Source organism: Balaenoptera physalus (genome assembly GCF_965194825.1).
Source record: "Balaenoptera physalus genome assembly, chromosome: 5".
Lineage (NCBI taxonomy): Eukaryota > Metazoa > Chordata > Mammalia > Artiodactyla > Balaenopteridae > Balaenoptera > Balaenoptera physalus.
In genome coordinates this window covers 147,292,502-147,315,948 of record NC_138884.1, presented here as the reverse complement: position 1 = coordinate 147,315,948, position 23,447 = coordinate 147,292,502, and the positions used below count along the sequence as shown (strand labels likewise).

Sequence of the window (23,447 nt, the reverse complement as noted above, 5' to 3'; positions counted from 1 at the left end):
CCCCAGGGGGCTTTAGGGGCAGGGCGGTGTCATAGGAAGCGCACCAGACACGCACGCGTGTGCCATCAGCTGGGCTGAGGCCTGGAAGTCCCTGTTCCTCCCTGAGCTTCCAGGGCTACATCTGTGAACCCAGAGTTTTAGGTAAGGAGCCCTTGTCGTGTGGGGAGAATTCAGCCAGCAGGATGGCAGGCGCGTTAGCAAATGCTTCAGCCCCTCGCTGCCTCTGTGTGAAATTGACCGCAGGAGGGATGCGTGATGGGGGCGTGCATGGCTGGGGGCTGGGAAGCGTCTCCTTCCCTGCACACCTTGCCTGGGTTTCGCTTCCTCGCCGGGTCTTTGGGGACCCAGGGACGGCACGTGGCCTGTCTCCCTGCCTGGTGGAGGGGGACCGTGAACTCATGTAGCCAGACGTCTCCCCTCCCCCTGCCCAACGGAGAGGCTTGCACTGCAGCAGGGTCTTGTCACCTCTGGAAGGAGATAGAACTGGTTGGGGTGAAATTTGTTCCTTCCTCCCAGCGGTGTGGGCTGCGTTCATCCACCTCACCGGTAACACGAGCGTAAAGCCTGTTGTTTCAACGAGACCATGTTTATACGTTCAGCCTTCCTTTCCTTTCCCCTTTGTTTGTGTTCCTTCTTCTGATTAGAAGGAAAACTCATTCATGAATAAAGATACAATGCAACTTTATGGTAAGCAAGAGAACTCAGCTCATTAGAGCTTTCTGAGTTTGTGCCTAAGATTAGGAACCCTGCTTTCTTCCTTGTAAACGCAGAATTAGCTCTCCATGTACCAAGCCAGTCCACTGCTCTTACTTCCTGTTTATTGCTGTTGTGGGGCAGAATCTTTTCTTAAAATTCCATTTACCTAGATTTTCTTAAAATTCCATTTATCCAGCATTATCAGATGAAATATGCAGTGTCTTCTGTTTAATTTTACTTCACCTTCACTAGTTAGGTTTTCTTTTCCCTCTGACTCTTAATTCCCACCTCTGATGTGCTTCCCTTCAGCCCAGAGTCCCCGAGCATGAAGACAGGAGCGTGTCCGTCACCCGCTCAGACCAAGGCAGCCACTGATCTGCTTTCTGTTAGTGCAGATTAGTTTTGCTGGTTCTAGAATTTCATAAAAATGGGATCATACAAGTATGCCTCTTGTGTGTCTGGCTTCTTTCTCTTAGATTCCTTTTTGAGATTCCTCTGAGTTATGCATTGGATAGTTTGTGTCTTTTTATTGCTAAGAAATATTCCATTGTATGAATACTTTGTAATTTGTTACCGGTATGTTTGTTACTGGCTCTTTAGGTTGTGTGCAGTTTTGGGCTATGATGAGTAAAGCTGCTGATGTTTTTGTGTGGACATGCGCAGTAATTTCTCCTGGGTAGATACCTGGCAGGGGAATTACTGGATCACATAGTAAACGTCTGTTTAACTTTACAAGAAACTGCCAACTTTCCTGAAGTTGTACCTCGTGGAGTCCCAGCAGGAGAGTGAGAATTCTGCTGCCCAGGCTTGATATGAGCAGTGCTTCCAATTCCCGCCATTCTTGGTGGATATACAGGGGTACCTCGTGATTTCAATTTGCATCAACCTGATGATTAATGATGTTAGCATCTTCTTGTGTGCGTATTGGCCATTTGTGTCTTTTTTTGTGTGTGAAATGTATTTAGCTCCTTTGCCTGATTCTTTAGGCAGAGAATTAGGTTGTTTATCTGTATATGTTCTCAGAATTGCGAGTAGGTGTTGATACAGGTGCTCTGTCAGCCACGTGCATTGCAAATACGATTTCTCTCAGAAAGTCCAATTTATTAATTATTTTCTTTTATGTGAGTATTTTTGGTGTCCTGAGAAATCTTGGCCTACTCCAAAGTCATAAATAATTTCTCCTATGTTTTCTGCTAGACATTTGAAGTTTTACTTCTTATGTTTACGTCTCTGGTCCACTGGAGTTAATTTTTGCGTATGGTGTGATGCACGGGGTGAGTTCAGTTTTTCCCACGTTGGGATCCACTCCTTGAGCACTATTTCTTCCAAGACTGTCCTCTCCTGTGGAATTGGCCTCTTCGTCAGCAGTCATTTGGCCGCTTGTGTGGGGATTTCTTTCAGGACTTTGTTCTGTTCCGCTCCTCTGTCCTGACGCCGAACCACACTGGTTGGTTATTGTAGGTTGTACTGAGCCTTGAAACTAGGTGATTTGGGTTCTCCAACATTGTTCTTTTTTCTCCCCCAGCATTTGGCTATTCTAATTTGTTTCATTTTCATGTATTTTAGAATCAGCCGGTCAATGCACTTTTGCAAAAAAAAGCTGCTGGGATCTTGACTGGCATTGTGTTGAGTCTATAGATTAATTTGGGGGGAGAATCTCTCAAATCAATGACTATGGTATCTCTCCTTTTGTTTAGATCTTCACTATATTTTTTCAGCAGCGTTTCATGGTTGTCAGTTTATAGGCCTCTCACTTATTTTGTTAAAATTTATCCTTAAGTATTTCATGTATCTTAATGCTATTATTATAAGTAGTACTGGATTTACTTTTTCTTTCACTTTTCAGTTGTCCCTTGCTAGTGAGGAGTTTATTGTTTTATAGACAAATTGAAAAATAAGTAGACAGATGAGGGGCATTCCCTCTCCACTGAGTTAGTTTGGGAAGGCTTTGCAGAAGAGGTGGCATTTGGTTGCACCTAAAGAAATCTCGGTTGGTAGAGAAGGTGAGTGCCAGGGCGAGGGTGTTTCAGAAAAGTGCGTGCTAAGGTCAGGCAGGAACACGAGGAATGTTCTGAAAATGAGTGGTAGCTGGATCAGGCCACACCAAAACATGAAAGGTGGAATATGGCAGGTGATGAGTTTTCTAAGGACATTGGGGCCAGATTGACAAGGGGTTTACTGCTGGACAAGGTGAAAACTTTATTCAGTGGGTGCTTGGGAGCCCTTGTGTGTTTATGAGCCCAGGAAATAAGCCATTCTTTTTTTTAAAATTTATTTATAAAAAATCATAGTAAATATATATAACAAAATTTACTATTTTAACCATCTTGAAATATATAGTTCAGTGGCGTTAAGTGTGTTCATGTTGTTGTGAGACCGTCACCACCATCCATCTCCAGGACTTTTCCATCTTACCCAGACTGAAACTCCGCACCCATTAAACAATAACTCCCCATTCTGCCTCCCCCAGCCCCCGGCATCCACCATCCTACTTCCTGTCTCTAGGAGTTTGACTACTCTGGGGGCCTCATATAAGTGGAGTCATACAGTGTTTGTCCTTCTGTGACTGGCTTACTAACTTAGCATGATGTCCTCAGGGTTCACCTCTGCTGTAACATGTGTCAGAAGTCCCTTCCTTTTTAAGGCTGAATCATATTTCATTGTCTGGATAAAACACATTTCATTTACTCATTCATCTACTGATGGACACTCGTGTTGCTTCTGCCTTTCGTCTGTTTTGCATACAGAGCCGTTCTTAAAAGCAGAGGACCTCTGAGACGCAGTAGGGATTTGGAGCCAGAAACTCCAAATTTCACCTCCAAATTTCAATGTCTATTTCACCTAGTTTCAGGCATCATTTTCCCCAAAAACTCCAAATTTTTTTGACATAAAATTGTTGATGGGTGCTTTTTTCATAGTATCCATCGTAATTTCTGGCTGTTTTTATTTGCATACTGTTTGTCTCTCTGACGTGAATATAAGATCATGTTTGTTTTGCTTATCATTGTATACCCCACAATTATGCCCTCAGGTATTTTTGCGAGTTTTTTTTAGTAAATATTTTAAATATCTTACAATAAATAGAGCATCAATTTGCATTTTTCTTTTCCATCCTCCTATTGCTGTCATTCTCCATATCCTTTTTTTTTTTTTAATTTATTTATTTATGGCTGTGTTGGATCTTCGTTTCTGTGCGAGGGCTTCCTCTAGTTGCGGCAAGTGGGGGCCACTCTTCATCGCGGTGCGCGGGCCTCTCACTGTCGCGGCCTCTCTTGTTGCGGAGCACAGGCTCCAGACGCGCAGGCTCAGTAGTTGTGGCTCACGGGCCTAGTTGCTCCGCGGCATGTGGGATCTTCCCAGACCAGGGCTCGAACCCGTGTCCCCTGCATTGGCAGGCAGATTCTCAACCACTGCGCCACCAGGGAAGCCCCCCCCCTTTTTTTTTTTAACATCTTTATTGGAGTATAATCGCTTTACAGTGGTGTGTTAGGTTCTGCTTTATAACAAAATGAATCAGCTCTACATATACATATATCCCCATATCTCCACATCCTTCTGACTGAGTGTTCCTCTTCATTCTCCAGCCTCTCCCTACACCAGTTCATCCTTAGTGCCGCTGCCAGCATACATCATCTTTTCAGAGATAGAGCTCCATCAGTGGCACTTTTCCTGACAACCCGTGACTCTGTCTTTCATAGGATAATGGTTCTGTGAGTCCAAATGTTTATCTCCTGCTCTAGATGGTGAACCCTTGGATGTCAGAGACTTGCCTTCGAAGACATTGAGAACAGTGTCTTAAACAAGCTCACGTTTAACAACTTGTTACTAAATTAAATTGAACTGATGTAAGTGGAATGAAAATATATGCTCTTGATATCTTATTTAAAACTGTTGTCAGCAACCAGCTTGGTTTTTGTCAAGTCTTCTTTTTATTTATTTATTTATTAACATCTTTATTGGAGTATAATTGCTTTACAGTGGTATGTTAGTTTCTGTGTCAAGTCTTCTTATACCAGCCTAGGAATCAGGCTTCATGAATCAGGAAATCCGGTTCCTGTGGTGTTGTCAGGTTACACAGATTATTATGATTAATAAAAAACGTGTCCAGATCTAGGTTTTGTCTTTTACTTTCTACAAAACAATAGCACGATATTTCTATTAGGGCTTGCATCATCCATCCCTGTATTAGTCTGACCTTTGAGAATCATGATAATTTCCGGAAAGAATTTGTTCTGTGGATTTTTATACCAGTGCCTTTGGGGACTTCTTGTTGGCTGTGTATAATCCAGAAGGGAAAAGAGTCTCAGGACTCAGAATGTACATGTACGCACCTACCTTTTTAGAGACACAGACTTTCCTTTAGGATATTGATAAAGCTTTTGAAGATTCAGAGTCAGTGCTGAAACCGAGCTGTGTTTGTCCTAAGTCCTGTTCAGAAACCTGACAAGTAGAGAAGAGACCTTATTTACTTTCTCTTTTCAGATTCAAATTAAACTAGCCTTGATTGAATGTCCCTGAACTCAGAGGCTTTTATTCACAGTGGCTTCTGGATTCTCCGCTGCAGTCTTGCTGACACAGAACTGTGATTATGCCCAAGTTACAGACAAGGGCCCCAGGAGTCAGAGAAGCTTAGTGGTTTGTGCTCAAAGTCATCTGGTCACTCAAACAGCGGTCATCTAGAGTTTGAAGGAATTTTAGATGTAGTCTAGCCGAGGGAAACTTTCCAGCCAGACAGCATCTACAGCTGTGCAGCTTTTCTGAGATTTCTCAGATCAACTTGTAGGCAGCCCATTTGGATTATCTGCGGAGGCTGTGGAAATATTTGGAAGAGTCTGCATGAAGAGTCTTAACTGCAACCCTATAAGGGAAAATACGCAAGTGCTTTGCCTGAGCGTTGACCACTTGGCTCAGTGCCGCAGCAGTCCTGCCCCTAAGCCTCTTCCAAGTGCTCTCCTGCGGTGTCTCTGCAACCTTAGCAGCACAGGGCCCTGACCAGGTGCTGGTCAAACTGAGACCGTGAACTTGTCAGAACCATTCTTTTACCGCTTTTGATGTGCACGCTCTAAGAATATCCCAGGAGACGCAGTTACTAACTCTGAGAGGGCGATCCATGGCATTTTTCTCTTTAACTTTCTCCTCAAAGCAAATCTCAGGAACTTTGTCTATTATGGAGATCCAGAAACAAGCAAGTGAATTAATTCACCAAACGCATACTGAGTGTCTCCTGTGTTCGAGCTTCCGTGTCAGGCAGTGTGCTCAGCGTTCTAGGTACAGAGAGAAGTCAAACGTGGTCCCCGACATCAGCCTGCCTCGTGACGGGTGCAGGGAGGGACAGATTAACCCGTCGTTATAGCATGAGGTGAGAACGGCGATGCAGGTGGCCTAGAGTCTCCAAGGGTAACTAGGTAAGAGGTCACTGGTAAAAGACGTGTGTGGGGTGTGTTGGGGACGAGACGCACAGGGTTAAGGCACAGCACAGAGAGCCGCGGTGCGAGCTGAGGTCCAGGGCAAAAGCAAGGCTGGTGTGAGTGGGAAACCGAGTCGTTCAGAAGAGCTGCGGGTGGGAGGTGGAAAGAGGGGTCTAGAAAAATAAGCAAGGGCGAGTTAAGATTCTGCCACAAGGTCAGGAGAAGTCATTGAAAAGAAGAATGAATGTAGGAGACAGGGCAATTTTCTGAGGCGCCTCCAGCGTAGCCCAGTGGTCCTCAGTGAGAGGGATGAGATGGGATTTTATGAAACCAGTTCTCCAGGGTCCTGACCCTGGACCCAGCCTCTGGAGACAGTCAGCATAAAGGGCAGGTGCATGGCAGGCCAGGGATTTTCCATTGGCCCCAGGAGTTTATGGGATGCACTGTCTGTGTGAGTTCTGTGCAGGGCGGGTGGAGGAGACGCCGTCCATAATTCAGTCCTTATTCTAGGTGCTCAGTCTTTTATTTTCTTATAGTCTCATCAGTCAGTCTTGTCTTTTACATCTGAGTTTGAGTCAGAGTTAGAAAATCTTTTCCCATACCAAGGTTACAAAGGAGTTCACCTACTCTTTTTTCTAGGACTGGAATGGTTTCATTTACATTCTCAGGTATCTTTGGTGTTTTCTTCTGGTGTAAGATGTACTTAATTTTATCTTTTTCTTTTTTTCCCCCCCAGATGGCTACCAGTTGTCTGGACCCCAATCATCAAGAGGTCCATCTTTTCCCCACTGATTTGAGATACTAGCTTTATCATAGGCTATATTTCTATATGTATTTGGGTCTATATCTGGGCTTTCTATTCTATACTATTAATCTTACTGGGAATTTATGTATTAATATAACACCATTTAAATGATAGAACCTTTATATTATGTTTTAATAGAGGATATGGCTGGATCCTTTTCATTGTCCTTAGGCATCCCTTATTTTTCCCTGTGAACCTTTTAGAATGAATTCGTCTAGTTCGAGACACAAAGCAAAACAAAATTTGTTATATATTTATTGGACTTGCATTAGATTTAGCTGTTACCTCGGAAAGAGTGACATCTTTTGGATGTTAAGTTGTTCTGTTCAAAGGCAAGGGGTACTTTCCGTTTGTTCAACTTTCCTTCTTTGTCTTTCAGGAGTGTTTTAAAATTTTTCTTCTGTAAGTTTTACATGTTTCTTGCTAAATTATTTTAAGTATTTCACTTTCTTAATTGCTTTTTTAAATGGAATTTTCTCTTCCATTTATACCTTCTGTTTATTGTTTGGTATAAAAATCACGTGCAAAAGCAATAGTTTTTATATATCCTACTTTATTAACATTTTTTTGGTAGTAGTTTTATCATTGATTCTCTTGGGTTTTCTAGGTATACTTTCACATCAGCTGCATGTAGAGATAATTTTATTCTTTTCTATACTGAAGTTTCTAATTGCATTGGCTAATACTTCCAATGCAGTGTTAGAAGTGGTGGGGGAAATGGGCTTCTCTGACTTGTTTGCGACCTTACTGGGAATGCCCGCAGTGTTCCCTCATTAAGTAAGATGCAGTTTTTGTTTTATGTTAATGTCTTAGTCTGTTTGGGCTGCTGTAACAAAATACCACAGACAGGGTGGCTTATAGACAACGGAAGTGCATTTCTCACGGTTCTGGAGGCTGAATGTCCAAGATCAGGGTGCCAGCGTGGTCCAAGTTCTGTTGAAGGCCCTCTTCTAGGTTGCAGACGACTGTCTTTTTGTTGTGTCCTCACACGGTAGAAGGGGTGAGAGCGCTTTCTTGGGCCTCTTTGGTAAGGACACTGATCCTGGTCATGGGGGCTGCACCCTCATGACCTGGTCACCTCGCAAAGGCCCCCCCTCCTCACACCATCACACTGGGGGTTGGGATTCAACAGAATGGCAGAGGGGATGCAAGCACTCAGCCTATAACTTAGTGCATGTATTTCATCAAAATGAAGTACATATCAGTTCCCATTGTGTTGACTTAAACAAATCAGGAATGGGTACTGAATTTTCTTGAAGGCTTTTTCATCATCTGTGGATGATGAGAATCATATGATCTTCCTGTTAGATCTATTAATATGGTGAATATATATTAGTAGATCTTGTAATGTGGAGTCATCCTTGCATTCCTGGAATGAATTTCATTTGATCATGTGCGCTATTAAGGTATTGTGTTGGTTTCTCTTTGCTAATATTTTATTTAGGAGTTTTGCATTGACATAAGTAAGATTGGTCTTTGGTTTTCTTTTTTTGTGCTATCTCTACTAGGTTTAGGCATCATTTTTATACCTACTCCTAAAAAAGAAAGAATTGGAAAATTGTTTATCTGTTTCCATCTTCTGGAACAATTTATGTATTTTTTTTTAATTAATTAATTTTTGGCTGTGTTGGGTCTTCGTTTCTGTGAGAGGGCTTTCTCTAGTTGTGGCGAGCGGGGGCCACTCTTCATCGCAGTGCGCGGGCCTCTCGCTATCGCGGCCTCTCTTGTCGCGGAGCACAGGCTCCAGACGCGCAGGCTCAGTAGTTGTGGCTCACGGGACCAGTCGCTCCGCGGCGTGTGGGATCCTCCCAGACCAGGGCTCGAACCCATGTCCCCTGCATTGGCAGGAGGATTCTCAACCACTGCGCCACCAGGGAAGCCCACAATTTATGTATTGATAGTAGTCTTGATGTTTAAGGTTTGGTACAATTCCCCTGTAAAACCATCTGGGTGTGGTACTTTTTTTGTGAGGACAATTCTTTGATAACTTTCTTTGCTTTCTCTGTGTAAGCTTTCTGTAATTTGGTAAATAGAGTTTGGTAAATTACATTCTTTTCTGTGAAATTGTCTGTTTCACCTAGTTTCAAATATATTTGCATAGAGTTGTACAGAATAGCCTTTCATGACTTTTCTTAAGGCGGAGGTAGGTATTTAAGGACTTCCTAGTTTTAGAAGACAAGAAGTCATGGGTCATGTCCACTTGCTGTGTTTGTGGATCCCAAGGCTTAAAGTTCTAATAAGATGAGCATATGCTATAATAATGGTAATAGCTACCATTTGTGAAATGCTTGCCTCTGTATGGATATCAGCTCATTTTAGCCTCATTACAATCCTGAGATACCTAATAATCATCTCATTTTAAGGATGACATAATTTGGGGGAGTTACCCACTTTTCCAAAACAGAAATAGACTCACAGACAGAGAAAAACTTATGGTTACCAAAGGGGAAAGGGAGGGGGGAGGGATAAATTAGTAGTTTGGGGATTAAAAGGTATACACTACTATATATAAAATAGATAACCAACAAGGACCTACTGTATAGCACAGGGAACTATATATAATCTACATTTCAATAAAATTTTTAAAAAAATGGCCATAGCCACTCACCAGGCCAGCGTTATCGCAACGTAATTCATGGAGTGATTATCATGAAGTAGTCAAAGCAGGGCCTTTGGAGTCAGAACTGCATTCAGATTCGTTCTGTTACGTTCCAGCCCTGTGGCTGTGAGCATATTATTACCTGGAGAGGCTCAGCCACTTATTTGCTTAGCAACCTTAGGCAACCTCTCTGAGCCTCAGTTTCTTTGCCTGTAAAATGGGGATAAGACCAGTTTCTACCTCCTGGGGTTGTTGGGAACACACATGAAGTCATACGTGTAAAGGGACTAGAAGTGTCCCATGCCTGTGACTGCCGTGTAAACATTTGCTTAAAGAAAAGCAAACAAACAGGCCGTGGCTTCTCATTCCCCCGTGTAGGGGGCCAATCACGTCTTTGCAGCATTATTGTGAGAATTAAATAAAGTGTCATGTGTAGATGCCTAAGACAATGCCTTTCACACAACAGGTTCTCAGAAAATATTAGTTCTGTTACTTTATTAATTTGCTCATCAAAAATCCTTGCATGCTTTCTATGTGGCTTGTACCGCTAGGCTACTATAAGGTACTTGGAGACAAGCAAAGCATAAAGCCTACTCTTAACCAGCTGACGAGCTATATTGAGAAAAAAAAAAAACAAACCTTAAGGTCACTCAGTACCCGGTTATCAGTACAGCTGGTAAGAGACAAAAGAATTCAGTAACTGGGGAGGATTTTATTTGGGAGGAGCTTGTGGAGGATGTTGAATTAGAGAAGGCTAGGAGAGAGGGGATGTGAGTTTAGGTGTTTGAAGGGCCTCTTGAGGGTAAAATGTGGTTTGTTTAGTCCATGCATGTCCTAGGAAGGAGGAACTTTTCTAACAACTGCATCTCTCTGATTTGGGGATGTTTTGCTTTCTGAGGTGCAAAGAGCTTTGCTTTGACAATCTTTTGGGTGCAATTTCAGGTGAAAAGAAAACCACACAGTAGCTTAATAAACAATGAAGTGAAAATTCATTAGAAGGATGCAGGTACCTCAGGGAATTCAGTGCAGCCCAGGTTCACAGGTAACCGAGACAAGTCCAGGAAGGTCTCAGGAACCCATCCAGTGCCCTGTCTGTGCGGCACTTCCTGTCTCTTGCCTCTGAGCATCTGAGGGTGTTAACTTCATTCTTTCTTCCTCTGTTAATGACTTTCACCCGCTGGCACATACATGGCGAAACATGGCAGCTCCATAGCTCCTCAGTTTACTGGTCTTCAGTTCAAGAGATCGAAACTGACTACGAGTTCCTGTTCCAGGCAATATATACAGGAAGGAGACTCTGATGGACCAGTTTGGGTTAAGGTGGTCCAATTATGACCTGGGAGCAGGAGGTGGCCTGCGGGGCCCCGGTGGTGTAGACGTAGCTGGCGGGAGTCCAGCTTGTAGCTGAGGGCGCTGCTCTCTGAGGACCATGGGCCGGGCAGGAACCTGACTGTGGTTATGATAAACTCCCAGCCCAGAGGGGTCTGCATAAAATCCCCGATGGGAGCTCTGTAAGGGCAGCTCAGGTTGAAGACGAGATAGGACAGGTGCATGCAGTCTTTGGTCCTCTTCAGATATTTTGATGCTGCTAGGTGAAACCCAAGTGAAATCCTGCAGGATAAATATGATTTGGCTACACGCAAGCGAAGCATTTTTTTTTTTAAATTTATTTATTATTTATTTATTATTTATTTTTGGCTGTGTTGGGTCTCCGTTTCTGTGCGAGGGCTTTCTCTAGTTGCGGCGAGCGGGGGCCACTCTTCATCGCGGTGTGCGGGCCTCTCACTATCGCGGCCTCTCTTGCTGCGGAGCACAGGCTCCAGACGCGCAGGCTCAGTAGTTGTGGCTCACGGGCCCAGTTGCTCCGCGGCATGTGGGATCTTCCCAGACCAGGGCTTGAACCCGTGTTCCCTGCATTGGCAGGCGGATTCTCAACCACTGCGCCACCAGGGAAGCCCGAGCGAAGCATTTTTGATAAGAGTATACGAATGGGGATGGAGAATGGGTTCTGGAAGTTTAACATAGACCCATAGCATTTTTAACGTTTTTGCTTATAGCTTTTAGCAGCCCTTCCATTTTTGGACAAGGTTGATTTTGTTTTTATTGTGGTAAAATATACATAAAATTTACCATTTTAAACCTTTTTGAGTATACAGTTCAGTGTCATTAAGTACATTTACATCACCACCATCCGTCTCCAGAACTTTTATCATCCCCAACTGCAACTCTGTCCCTGACAAACACTCACTCCCCATTCCCCGCCCTGCCCCAGCACCTGGCACCTACCATTCTACTTTCTCTATGGGTTTGATGACTCTAGGGACCTCATAGAAGTGGAAGCATACAATATTTGTCCTTTCGTGTCCGGCTTATTTCACTCAGCATAATGCCCTCAAGGTTCATCCATGGTGTGGCATGTGTCAGGATTTTCTTCCTTTTTTAAGACTGAATAATATATCACTGTATGGATGGACCACATTTTATTTATCCATTCATCCATCAGTGGACATTTGGGTTGTTTCCACGTTTTGGCTATTATGAATAATACTAGCAGTCCATCATTTTTAAAGTACAGATGAGATTGTTTTCTATTTAGAATCATCAGGAAGTTGTTCTCCTAATAAAAAAGACCTTAAAGACTAACTTAATCCAGCCCCTTCATTTCATAGAGGGGAAATTAGGAAATTGCCCAATTAGGAAAAGTGAACAGCCTCGGACACACCTCGCCTATTCTGAACTCATTTGCCATTTCTCTGCCCACTTGTCTAAGATTATGAGAGCTTTGGTAGTTATAAAAGGGTGGCCTCAGTTAAGATCTTGTATTCTGGAGTGTGTTGTAGACTTGTGGAATTGTAAATTTGGGAAGAATTCCATAGACCAGTGGTTCTTGAACTTTTCTGCTTAGGACTTTTTGGTCTCAAAATATATATTGAGGACCCCCAAAGAGCTTTTATTTATGTGGTTATATGTGTAGATAGTTATCATATTAGAATTTAAACCTGTCAGATTTTTAAGATATGTATTAATATATGTATGAAAAGTAACTGCATTACGAGATAATTTGTGAAAGAGTGGCATTGTTTATTTTTCTACAAGTATCTTCAGTAGCTGGCTTAACAGAAGAAAGCTGTATTCTCGTATCTATTTCTGCATTCTGATTGTGATGAACCGTTGTTTTGGTGGCAGTACATAAAGACGATCTGGCCTCACAAAGATATGTACTTGGAAAAGAGAAGGGTATTTTAGTGCCTTTTCAGAAAATTGTGAATATTCTTTGATACTACACCAAAACTCAACAAGTGGTAGTTTCTTAAGGTTAGTTGCAATGTGGAATCTGGCGCTGTATCAAAGAACACTTCATTTCCTGTTACATGAAGATATTTCAGCTTATTTTACACATTAGATGGATCTTTACCCACGTGTGCTTTTATGACATCATGGTTTCCTGAGTTGTGTAGAGCTTCCAAATGTCAGCACACTGCTTTATGCACCAGGAGATCATGTACCTCAATGTCATTCCTGATCTCATTAGAAAAGTCTCTGTTGAGAAGCTGTCATGCTCCTAGTGGTGGATACACGTGTTCAAAATTCTGTTTTCCCGTGGAAGCTCAAATTGTATCATTGGCAACAAATGCTGTCATTGTTTACCTGGACGTGATAAGCTTACTTTGTTCATTATTGAGAAAATGTCGGTCACATACTCAAGTCTGAATAATCGCGGTTTGTCTATCATTTCTTCTTTGGTGCTGCATGAAAAAAGTGGCTTTGTGTAACTCACAGCTCAGACAGTTGTACACGTGCTTCTTCTCTAGACGACCATGGTACTTGAGTCTGCCAGAGAAGTGCTTCATGCGTACTTCCCACCTCACCACACAGCATGTGATAAAGGTGTATCCTCCAGGGTTGAGATCTAATGAAAACAATGATTTTTACTGCTTCATCAAAGACACTCTTTTTTTTTTTTTTTTTTTTTTTTTTTATAAATTTATTTATTTTATTTTATGGCTGTGTTGGGTCTTTGTTGCTGTGTGCGGTCTTTGTCTAGCTGCGGTGAGCGGGGTCTACTCTTCGTTGTGGTGCGCGGGCTTCTTGTTGCAGTGGCTTCTCTTGTTGTGGAGCACAGGCTCTAGGGCGCAGGCTCAGTAGTTGTGGCGCACGGGCTTAGTTGCTCCGCGGCATGTGGGATCTTCCCGGACCAGGGCTCGAACCCATGTCCCCTGCATTGGCAGGCGGATTCTTAACCACTGCGCCACCAGGGAAGCCCAAAGACACTCTTAAGTGAAAGTAGCATTTTAAAATTTTTATTTATTTACTTATTTTTACTGCTAGTGTGTAAGTGAAGGATACAGTATAGTATAGTTTGGTGTCACTGCTTTGATTTGCGCTAAGATGCCAGAAGTTTAACCACCCCTTCATTTGCACCATTAGTGCAGGAAAAAGTGAATAATGTCATGTATTATGAAAATAGTTTGACCTCGCGGACGCCCTGAAAGGGTGTTGGCATCACTCAGAGGTTCACATCATGAGGTAAAAATTGCTGACATCAGCCCCATAGTGCAGTCTTGTGGGTGTCAGAGGGGAAGTCTGCTGTAATCCCAGAAAGAAAAGACATGATGGAAGCCAGGACCTGAACTTATATCGAGGTCCTCCCCGGCATCCAGCATCATTGTTGTAACTGTAAAGTGCTCACTGTCTTCCTGGGGAGGGAGCCAGCCCTGCAAAAGCACAGAGTTGGGTGTTGAGTTCCTACGTCCTAGTAGTTATCTGAAGACTATTTGGCATTTTAAACTCCCGTCTCCTTCTTGACACTGAAATTTAATATCATGCAGTTGATAGCAGATGATGCTGTAAGGCTCTTGGGTCGTGACTCCATCTGTTGGCAGCGTGGCTTTGGGGCTTCTCCCAGCCGAACACCTCTGCCTCAAAGCAGAAGTGATGGAGGAGCACATTTGTCTAGAAGATATTGCGTGAATCTTTTAGACGCCCTGGTTTCAGCTAACTTGCGTTTCCTGTTGGAAAACAATATTCAACCATCAAGCTAAAAACGAAATGCTTTGAGTAAAATTTAGCATTCGTGTTTTGACATTTGCAAGTTGGTGCGTCTCATAGTACCTTTCCTCTCTCCTTTGTTTTCAGCAATGGAAGAGTTAATCGTTGAACTTCGTCTCTTTCTTGAACTCCTGGACCATGAATATCTAACCTCAACTGTCAGGGAGAAAAAGGCAGTTATCACAGACATCCTGCTGAGGATACAGTCATCCAAAGGTACGTCTCATTCAAACTGTTAGTCTTTCTTTTTCCAGGCTCTTTTTGCCTCTAAGCCATCTTTAATTCTCATCTTTCCAAAACACAGTCATGAATGAATGTATTCATTCATCAAGCTGTCATCGAAGCCTTACTACGTGCCAGGTACTGTGTTAGTCTCTGGGTTTAGAAGGATAAAGCCTTTAAGGAGTTAGGCTTAAAGTAGGTGTGTTGGGCGGGTCCCTAAGGGCACCCCAGCACTGGGAGGTTCGCTAGCGGGACTCAGCATGGAGCTGTACTTTCTCATGCCTGCGATTCATCACAGAGGTAGTAAGGATACACAGCCAGATTATAAGGGGAAAAGACTCAGGCCAAGTCTGGAGGGGCCATGCACAGGCTCCTATGCTCCTCCTCCCACAAGGCTCATACAGATCCCACTCTTTCCTCAGCAACAAAAATGCAGCAGCCTGCGTGCAACGTTGCTGTTCAGGGAAGCTCGCTGGAGACTCAGTGCCCAAGGACTTTACTGGGGGCGGGTCACATAGGCACCCTCCGCCTGGCACGTACCAAAATCCCAGGCTCTCAGCAAAGCCGGTTTATTAGTCAGGGTTCCCCAGAGAAAGAGAGCCGATAGGATAGAGGGATAGAGATAGAGATAAAGAGGAGATTTGTTGTAGGGATTGGCTTCTGTGATTACAGAGGCTCAGAAGTCCCACAGTCTGCCCTCTGCAAACTTGAGACTGAGGAAAGCCAGTTCTGTAATTCAGTTCGAGTCCAAAGGCCTGAGCGTCAGGGGGGGCTGATGGTGGAAGTCCTGGTCAGAGAACTAAGAACGCCAGTGTCCGAGGGCAGGAGAAGATGGGTGACTTGGCTCAAGCAGAGGGAGTGCACCCGCCCTTCCTCGGCCTGTTTGTTCTGTTCAGGTCCTCAACAGATTGGATGATGCCCACCCACTCTGGGGAGGACCATCCCCTTCTGAGTTCGGCAACGCAAATGCTAATCTCTTCCAGAAACATTCTCACAGATACACCCAGAGATAACGTTCTACCAGCTCTCTGAGCATCCCTGAGCCCGGTCAGGTTGGCACACAGAATTCGCCATCACAGCAGGTGTTTGGCATGAGATCATGTTGTCTGCCCAAACAGTCTAGGCACAGTAGACCAACCTTATCGATTAGGGCATGGTGGGAACACTTCTGAAAGCCACATTCCCAGATGCCAGCCCTTGTAAAGACAGCAGCCTCAGGCCTGCTGTGTTAACTCTTTTGTGCACAGTGGGTAAGACAGAATAGCAGGGAGAGGGCATCAGTGTTAAGAGAACACCCAAGAGGAGGGTCCAAACCAGTTTAGTGAGAGAGAGAGCATGGGGAAGGGGCTGGGGCCAGTCCTCGGAGGATATGGTGTTAGGATCCTGACGGCTGTGTAGGAGATACCTGGAGGAGATGTAGAGGTTTATTGTAAACAGCTTCACCGAGATATAATTCACATACCGTGCACTTTACCCATTTGAATGTACAATTCGTTGATTTTTAGCGTACGAAGCCATGATTTGACACAGTTAGATTTGCATTCCAGAAAGCTCACCTTGTCAGTCTGGGCAGTGGGTTCACATATCTGGCTGCAGATTGAACGAGAGCTACGTGAGGCCCCGGCTGGATGGTGGGACCAATCCCTGAGGTAGGAGTGCAGGATGAAGACCATGTTTGAGGGGCAGTAGGATAGAGAGAACCAGTAGGATAGATAGAGACAGTGACAGAGATAGAGATAAAGATAAAGACGGAGATGAAAGTCCACTTTGAAATGATGTTGCTGCTTCCCTGCCTGGACCCTTTCAGTATCTTCCGTTGTCCGTGGATGAACCCCAGGCCCCTTATGGCGTGTGGTCACGCCTGTCTACTGTACAGTCAAAGGGGCTTTGATTTCTGTCTCTGCCCGTTACGCAGTCTGTGGCCTCGAGCACGTTACTTAATCCCTAGATGCTTCAGCTTGCTCACCTGTAAGAAGGGTGGACAGTAGCACCTACCTCGGAGGGATGTTGTACGGATTGACGAGATCATATAAAACATTTCCAAGCAGTGCCTGATGCACGGCAGACGCTCAGCAACTATTGACTGTTATTTCCTACTGTTGCTTTTACTAGTAGAAGTAGCATTTCTTTCGACCTCATCTCCTCTGCGTACACCTGTTTCCCAGTCACTTCAGACTAACGGTCTGAACACACTGCAGTTTGGGCCTCCTGCCTCTGGCGTTGCTGTTTGCTTTCCCTTGATTTCCCTTCCTCTCTTGCTCTGCCCAATGAGTTTCAACCCCTTTTCTCTCCATGCTTTGTTCTGGATGTTATTTTCCAATTCACTGATTTTTCTCTTCAGCTCTTTAATTTGCTTAAAACTCAGCCACTGATTGTTTGATGGTAGAGTTTCCATTTGTTCTTTTTCTTTCTTTCTTTTCTTTTTTTTGTTGTTTCCAGGCCTCTGCCAAAATTCCAGTCTTGTTGTCGCTTCCTCAGGTCAGGGTCTTTGTCTTTTCCCAGCCTGCAACGTCGTGCTTGACCCATCATAGGCCATCATTGTTGAGCGGTTATTTTTCTAGATCTAGAAAGGTGAGTCCTTGGCACGTAAATAACACTGTGCCCAGGTTAAAGTAGTTTCCTCCTCTTTCCTGCCTTCACTGGTACAGTGCTCACCACGGTTTCTGAGAGTCCGTTGTACCTATGTTTGTCTTCCCAACTTGAATATGATCCCCTGAGGGTATGAGCTTAATTATCAGTCTTGTCAACAATAAGCATGTCTGTTACAGCATCGGACCTTAGGAGAGTACTTGATGCAGATTTGCAGATTCCCAGGAAAGCATCTGCCCCCTTAGTACGTGGGTAAGTATCAATACTAACCTGAGTGGAAGTTCAGGAGAGGCAGCTCGCCTTTGAGAGGCTGCCTGGCGTTGGAAAGGATGTCGACTTTGGTGCCTGCTCCGTCATTTCTACCTGTCAGCGTTCCAATTAAGTACTTTAACCTTTTTTTTCAGCCATAGATCCTTCACCTGTAGAATGGAGAAGAAGAATACCTACCTTGCAGGATTGTTGTAAAGGATTAGAGAAAATAAATACGTATTTGCGATGTATTCAGTATGGGGCCAAGGAGGTGATAGCTGCCAGCGGTGCCATCTTTACCTTCCTTCTCCTCCTCATCCAGTTCTGTGGCTTTGGTTGGTACAGGTTTTGAAGTGAAAGATCATGCTACGAAGCCAGAGACCCCCAACAGCCTGCCGGCCCCTCCCCAGATGCCTCTGCCAGAGATCCCGCAGCCGTGGCTGGTGAGTTAAAGTCCCACCATCACAAGAATCACCAGATGCCTGTGTTACTTTTGGTTCCAGGGGCAGGTGATAAAAGCCCAATTCTGGAAGAAAGGAGGCCACGTTTTGCCCAAGGCACTCCTTTGAGTGTGTTTTTTGGATGCTAGTAATGGCCAAGTGGGAGGCTGTAAATGTAGCCTTCTCTTAGGAGGCTGATGGTTCTTTGAAAATTGCTGGAGCTACAGGTCCATGGAAATCTGTTCTTAAGTTGGATTTTAAAAAACTCAGATGATTTAGCAGGCAAAACAATGACAGTAGAGCCTAGGGACTTGCCCCTCTTTCTGGGTTGAATACCTTAGCCTGAAACTTTAATGCTCACTTGCTATGCTTCTTCTGGGATTAAATATTCTTTATTTCCCCCTCAAGAAGAAAAATATGTACATAGTCCAGGAATGTGTGTTTTATTTGATTTTCTGCATTCAAAATTGGTTTTGGAGTTCTTTTACTATTTTCGCAATCTGGGGATTCTCACGTATGCCATTTTTCATGGACCATTCAGCTTTTTCTGCCTTTTGCTATTTTCTAATTTGCTTACTCAGGGAAATGAGGCTTTTATTCAAAATTAGAGCAAAATCAGTTACTTCGCAACTCTCTTCCTAACATTTGCTTTCTCTGTGAATCGTCTGATTATCTCTCTACCAGGAAAGGAACTGCAGGAAAGCAGGGCCCCAGCACAAGGCTGATGTCCAGTAGGTACTCAGTAATTATCATTGTAGAGGGGACGGAAGGAAATCAGTGCTTACTGGGTCCCTACCACCTGTCACAGATCATGCTTGCTCTTTTTTCACTTAAAATTTCACTTAATCCTTATATCCTGACCTCAGGGAACCCCTAAAATACCCCTAAACATGTGAATAGTGTGTATTTCCATTTTCCAGAAAAGGAAGTGTGGGTCCAGTGAAGATGTGATTGCTCAAGGGCAGTAGGAAAGGCAAAAATACAATTTTTTGTAACGTATTCTTTTGATTTCAAATCCAGCCTTTTCTCAGCAATACTATTTGGGGAGGCATGGCAGCAAAGCCGATGCCAGCATGACTCACCGATGGGAGAAGGTTTTCTTAGGAACCTAAGCCTGTTCCCAAGCTGGGCTCTGGGGAGGCCGCGGGGTCCAGGGTGTGGATGGGAGCATGGTTCCTGCGTCCAAGCACCACCTCTGACACTTACTGTGTGAGTTCAGACTGTGGCTTTCACGTCTCTGTGCCTGAGATGCCTCATTCTGAAACGAGTGTAATAATAGTGCCCCCTTAGTGCGATTCTTGTGAAGATGAAAAGAGTCGATGGACCTCAAGTGCTTGGAATATATGCCTTGCATCTGTTAAGCCCCACGCAAGAGCCAACTATTACTTTGTAGGGCTGTGCTTCTCAGACTTTCGGGGAGTGTGTCAAAAATGGACATTCTGATATGCTGATAACGTGAATTATATTTTAGATACATTGAGTTAAAGAAGATGTATTAATAAAACCAATTTCATCAATTTCTATGGCTACTAGAAAAATTTAAATTACATATGTAGCTCACATTTGTAGCTTGCTTTATTTTTCTTTTGTTTTATACATTTAATCTCTCCACTGTGGAAAGCATATTGAATGTATGATTTTTATATGCTGTTTTTATTTTTTTAACATTATGTATTATGTATTTTTCCTTCTTTATAAACTTATTTTTAATAATTGTTTTCCTTTTTAAAAAAATTCTTCCTGTTTCTTGTGGAAACTGTGACTCAATTATAGCTCTTTTTCATTGTCTCATTTGATGTTTTTAGATATAATACAGAATCATAGTATTAATCCTATTTACTGATATATTGTTTGTCTACAAGATAAAGAACTAGATGTGAGAAATCAGTAGTTCACGAAGCTCCTGGTTTTTGTGCTCTGGTTTACTTTTATTTTTCTTTCTAAACTGACTTTATGATCTGTCTCAATACGCTGTGTCTTGTATTTCATCAGCACAATGCAGGTTGGGAAAGGTGTTTCAAGACTGAAGGTGAAATGCAAACCTCTAGAAGCAGCCAGAACAGTAGTGATGGTTATAGGAATTTCATGGACTGTTCTTTAGTGGTACATGAAGTGCCATCCAGCCGGCCTGGACTAAAATGCTGGTCTTTGATGTGCCAGGCCCAGAGGAGTGAATCTCCGTTTCAATGCCAATTTCAAACAAAGAGTACTCATTGGATGGTCAACATTTTGTACCATCTTTGACCGTTGAATAGTCAATCCCTTTCGGTGGATTTTTCCTCGAATGCAGTTTATTCTTCATCCACTATTTTCTCTCCCTCTTCTCTCCTTGTCTTCCTGCCCATCTTTGGCTGCAGCGTGGCAAACTGCTGTGGTTTAAGGTGAACGAGAAGCCGTACTACCAGTGGAGTCGGAACTGGTAGCTGGTTAATTAAAAATGTTGGTTAAAGTGAGGAATTCTAAAAGGGGTACCATGTGCTTTAAACATTTCAAATTTAAACCAGTCATTTTTGAGTAGGAGTTTGACCAGTGGGTAATTCCTCCCTACTGGTGGCTAAACATGGGTGTCAAGAGAGTTTTCCAAACTCAGCCTCTAAGCCAATGCTGTTTCTTGATATAAAACTCCCAAGACGTTGATGTAGGGCCAAGAGCTGCGTCCTTTGAGCGTGGGGCTACGGGTTGTCTTTTCTACATAATCCATACCTGTGATACAGGACTAATAATTACCAGTTTTTGTTTCCTTAAAGTGGAGTTAAATTCAGACACTTGCAAAACGATCTGATTTTTAGAGTCCCTAGAATCTTACCAGGGCTGCTCTTCTTTTACAGCTGACTTGACCACTCCTAATTGAATAACTGTGTCTTTTCTTTTTTTGCAGTTTGTCTTGACTGAACCTTTCTAAAGCATCTCAGAGAATCATCAACTCTCCTTTTGCACTTGTTTTTGCACTGATTTATTTATGTAGTAGCTAACCAAATAAAGTAAAATAAATAATTATAAGTGTAAGAATTTAAAGAGCAAAGCTGACTGTTGGTGATTGTTCAGACTCAGCTGATGGCACTGTTTTGTAGGCGCTCTGGAGAGGAGCCCATTGGCCACGAACGGTTAGCATTTTGTGGCTATCCGTCAGGGCATTTTACAGACAGAATGAAGAACATCTGTCAGCTCAGTGAGTCAGTGAAGTGGAGAGGGCTTAAGACAGCTCTGCTGTATTTTCCCGGTAGTTTATCAGGGAATTCGTTATTCAGCAAGTAGGCCTGTCATTCAGTAAACTGCCTTTGGTGAGGTGGCTTCTGTCTAGTTGGTCATTCGCTGCTGGCGCGTTGACTTCCAGGAGAACTAGCTGGTAGTGGGCTAGAAGTGGGATTGGGTAGGAGGCTATGCCAGGCAGAGGGCGTACCACAAATTAAGGCACAGACCCGAGAAAGACCCCGATGGACTAGAGCATTACAAGCCCCTCTGTGTGGCTGAATAATAAGATTTGGATGAGTCGTCCGCGGATGAGGCCGGAACACGCTGCGGGGGTTAAACCTCGAGGGGCCCGTGGGCCTGCAGAGCAGTTCGGAACGGTCCTCAAGGCAACTATGAATGACCGAAGGATTTGTTTTTAGTGTAAGACTTAGGATGCTCCAACCAGGTATTATTTCTTACTCATTGGAACCACGATTGCATTTTTTACTCTTTCATGGCATGTATTGAAGGAATACTGCCTTTTATCACAGCTATGTGGGTTACAATCTCTGAGAAATGAGTCCGCTTCTATCTTTTTATCCCTTTTAGTGCCGAACAGTGCTTTATGCAGTTATTGTTAACTATCTCTTGGCATCCTTTTTTTTCCTGGACCCTCGAGAGGCGGGGCGGGAGGGTGGGGTCACACTGGCCGCTTTCCCAAGCACGCTCGGCACCCCTCACCCCCCATTTCGGGCCTGGCTCACCCCTGGCTGAGGGCCCTCACCCGGCTCTCTGCGGCGCTCTCAGGCATCAGCGCTCCCCTCTTGCTGGCTGACACCCAGGTGGGCCCCCCACACAGGTGTGGCAGAGACTGGACAGGTCTCTGTGCCCCGGTTGGCTGGTGAATTACACTCAGGTGGTAGCAAAGAAAAAAAATAAGGGATCCAGTGGATCTCTAAAATGTGTCCATTTTGCATAACTGAAACTTTATACCCATTCATCAGCAATGCCTCATTTTGACATTCTCTTAATTAAACTGAACTTTACCCTTTTGAAGATGATGCTTGTTTCTCTCCTTCTTGGTGTTCCTCATATCACAAAGCAGAAGATGCCGACGGCCGCTCAAGGTCAGGAGCCGCATCAAAAAGTCAGTCTTGTAACGTTGAAGATGCTTCTGTACAGGAAGGGAATAGCGCGTGTTTCTCTTTTGCTCTTGGAGTCAATGCAGCTGCAGCCCAGGGTCCTGGGCGAACCGGCGACCCCTTCAGTGTGGCTGGTGGAGCTTGGGCCGGGCGGCGGGAGTGTGGGTGTGCGCTCCGTGGAATTCAGAACTTGCCTCGACCTTTGAGAGCGAGGTACGGTGTGCAGCGTGTTTACAGACCCATCCGGCTCCCTAGCTTTCCAGGGGAGATTGGAGCGGGCCAAAGTAGGCATATGCACAATGAAAACATTTCCGGGAAGGGCTGTGCTTCTCAACAGGTTTTTGTTTTTGTTTCACACCAAGAGTTCTGCAGCTATCAAAGGGACGGTACTTAGTTAGCATGCAGCCCGTGCTGAGGGGGCGTTTGCGAAGGCGGCCGGTTCATCCGGAAATGGGTCCCATCTGTGTTGACATTGGCCGCAGGGCCCCACCGCCCAGCCCACCAGCCGGCTCTGATCCAGACAGTCGGGAATTGCGCTTCCTGCCCTCCCCTCCTCCGCTTCAGAGGAACAGTGCGTCTACGGACAGGGAGACTTCAGACCTTCCTGGCTGAGAGAAGAGAGCGAGGAGACCCCTTTGGGGGCTGTATATGATCTGTATGATACCCCATCAAGGCATTTTCTAGAAATATTTTTATTTGATCGTTTAAACGGCAGAGGGTTGCACTGTGTTTAGATGGGGTAGAAGACGCAATTTAGTGTTTTGCTATTTTAAGGCTAGACCTTATGTAAATGTGATGCCTTATTATACCAGCAGATAACAGCAAGGTCGTTTTTTTAAAAATATTTATTTATTTATTTAGGCTGCGCCAGGTCTTAGTTGCGGCATGCAGGATCTTTAGTTGCGGCATGTGGGATCTTTAGTTGCAGCATGTGGACTTCTTAGTTTCGGCATGCAGACTCTTAGTTGCAGCACACAGACTCCTTAGTTGCGGCACGCACGTGGGATCTAGTTTCCCGACTAAGGATCGAACCCAGACCCCTTGCACTGGGAGTGCAGAGTCTTACCCACTGGACCA

The 23,447-nt window shown here is 44.1% G+C and overlaps 1 protein-coding gene across 3 annotated transcripts in view; it reads left to right on the top strand.

The window, feature by feature from the left end:
- Positions 1 to 23,447, top strand: part of AFAP1 (actin filament associated protein 1) — a 154,797-nt gene that overhangs the window by 43,211 nt on the left and 88,139 nt on the right. For all 3 annotated transcript variants that reach the window (XM_082462558.1, XM_082462557.1, XM_082462556.1), the window contains 2 exons: positions 14,645 to 14,773; positions 17,963 to 18,060. In XM_082462558.1, coding sequence (XP_082318684.1) covers positions 14,645 to 14,773; positions 17,963 to 18,060 — 227 coding nt within the window. The remainder of the gene's footprint in view (positions 1 to 14,644; positions 14,774 to 17,962; positions 18,061 to 23,447) is intronic.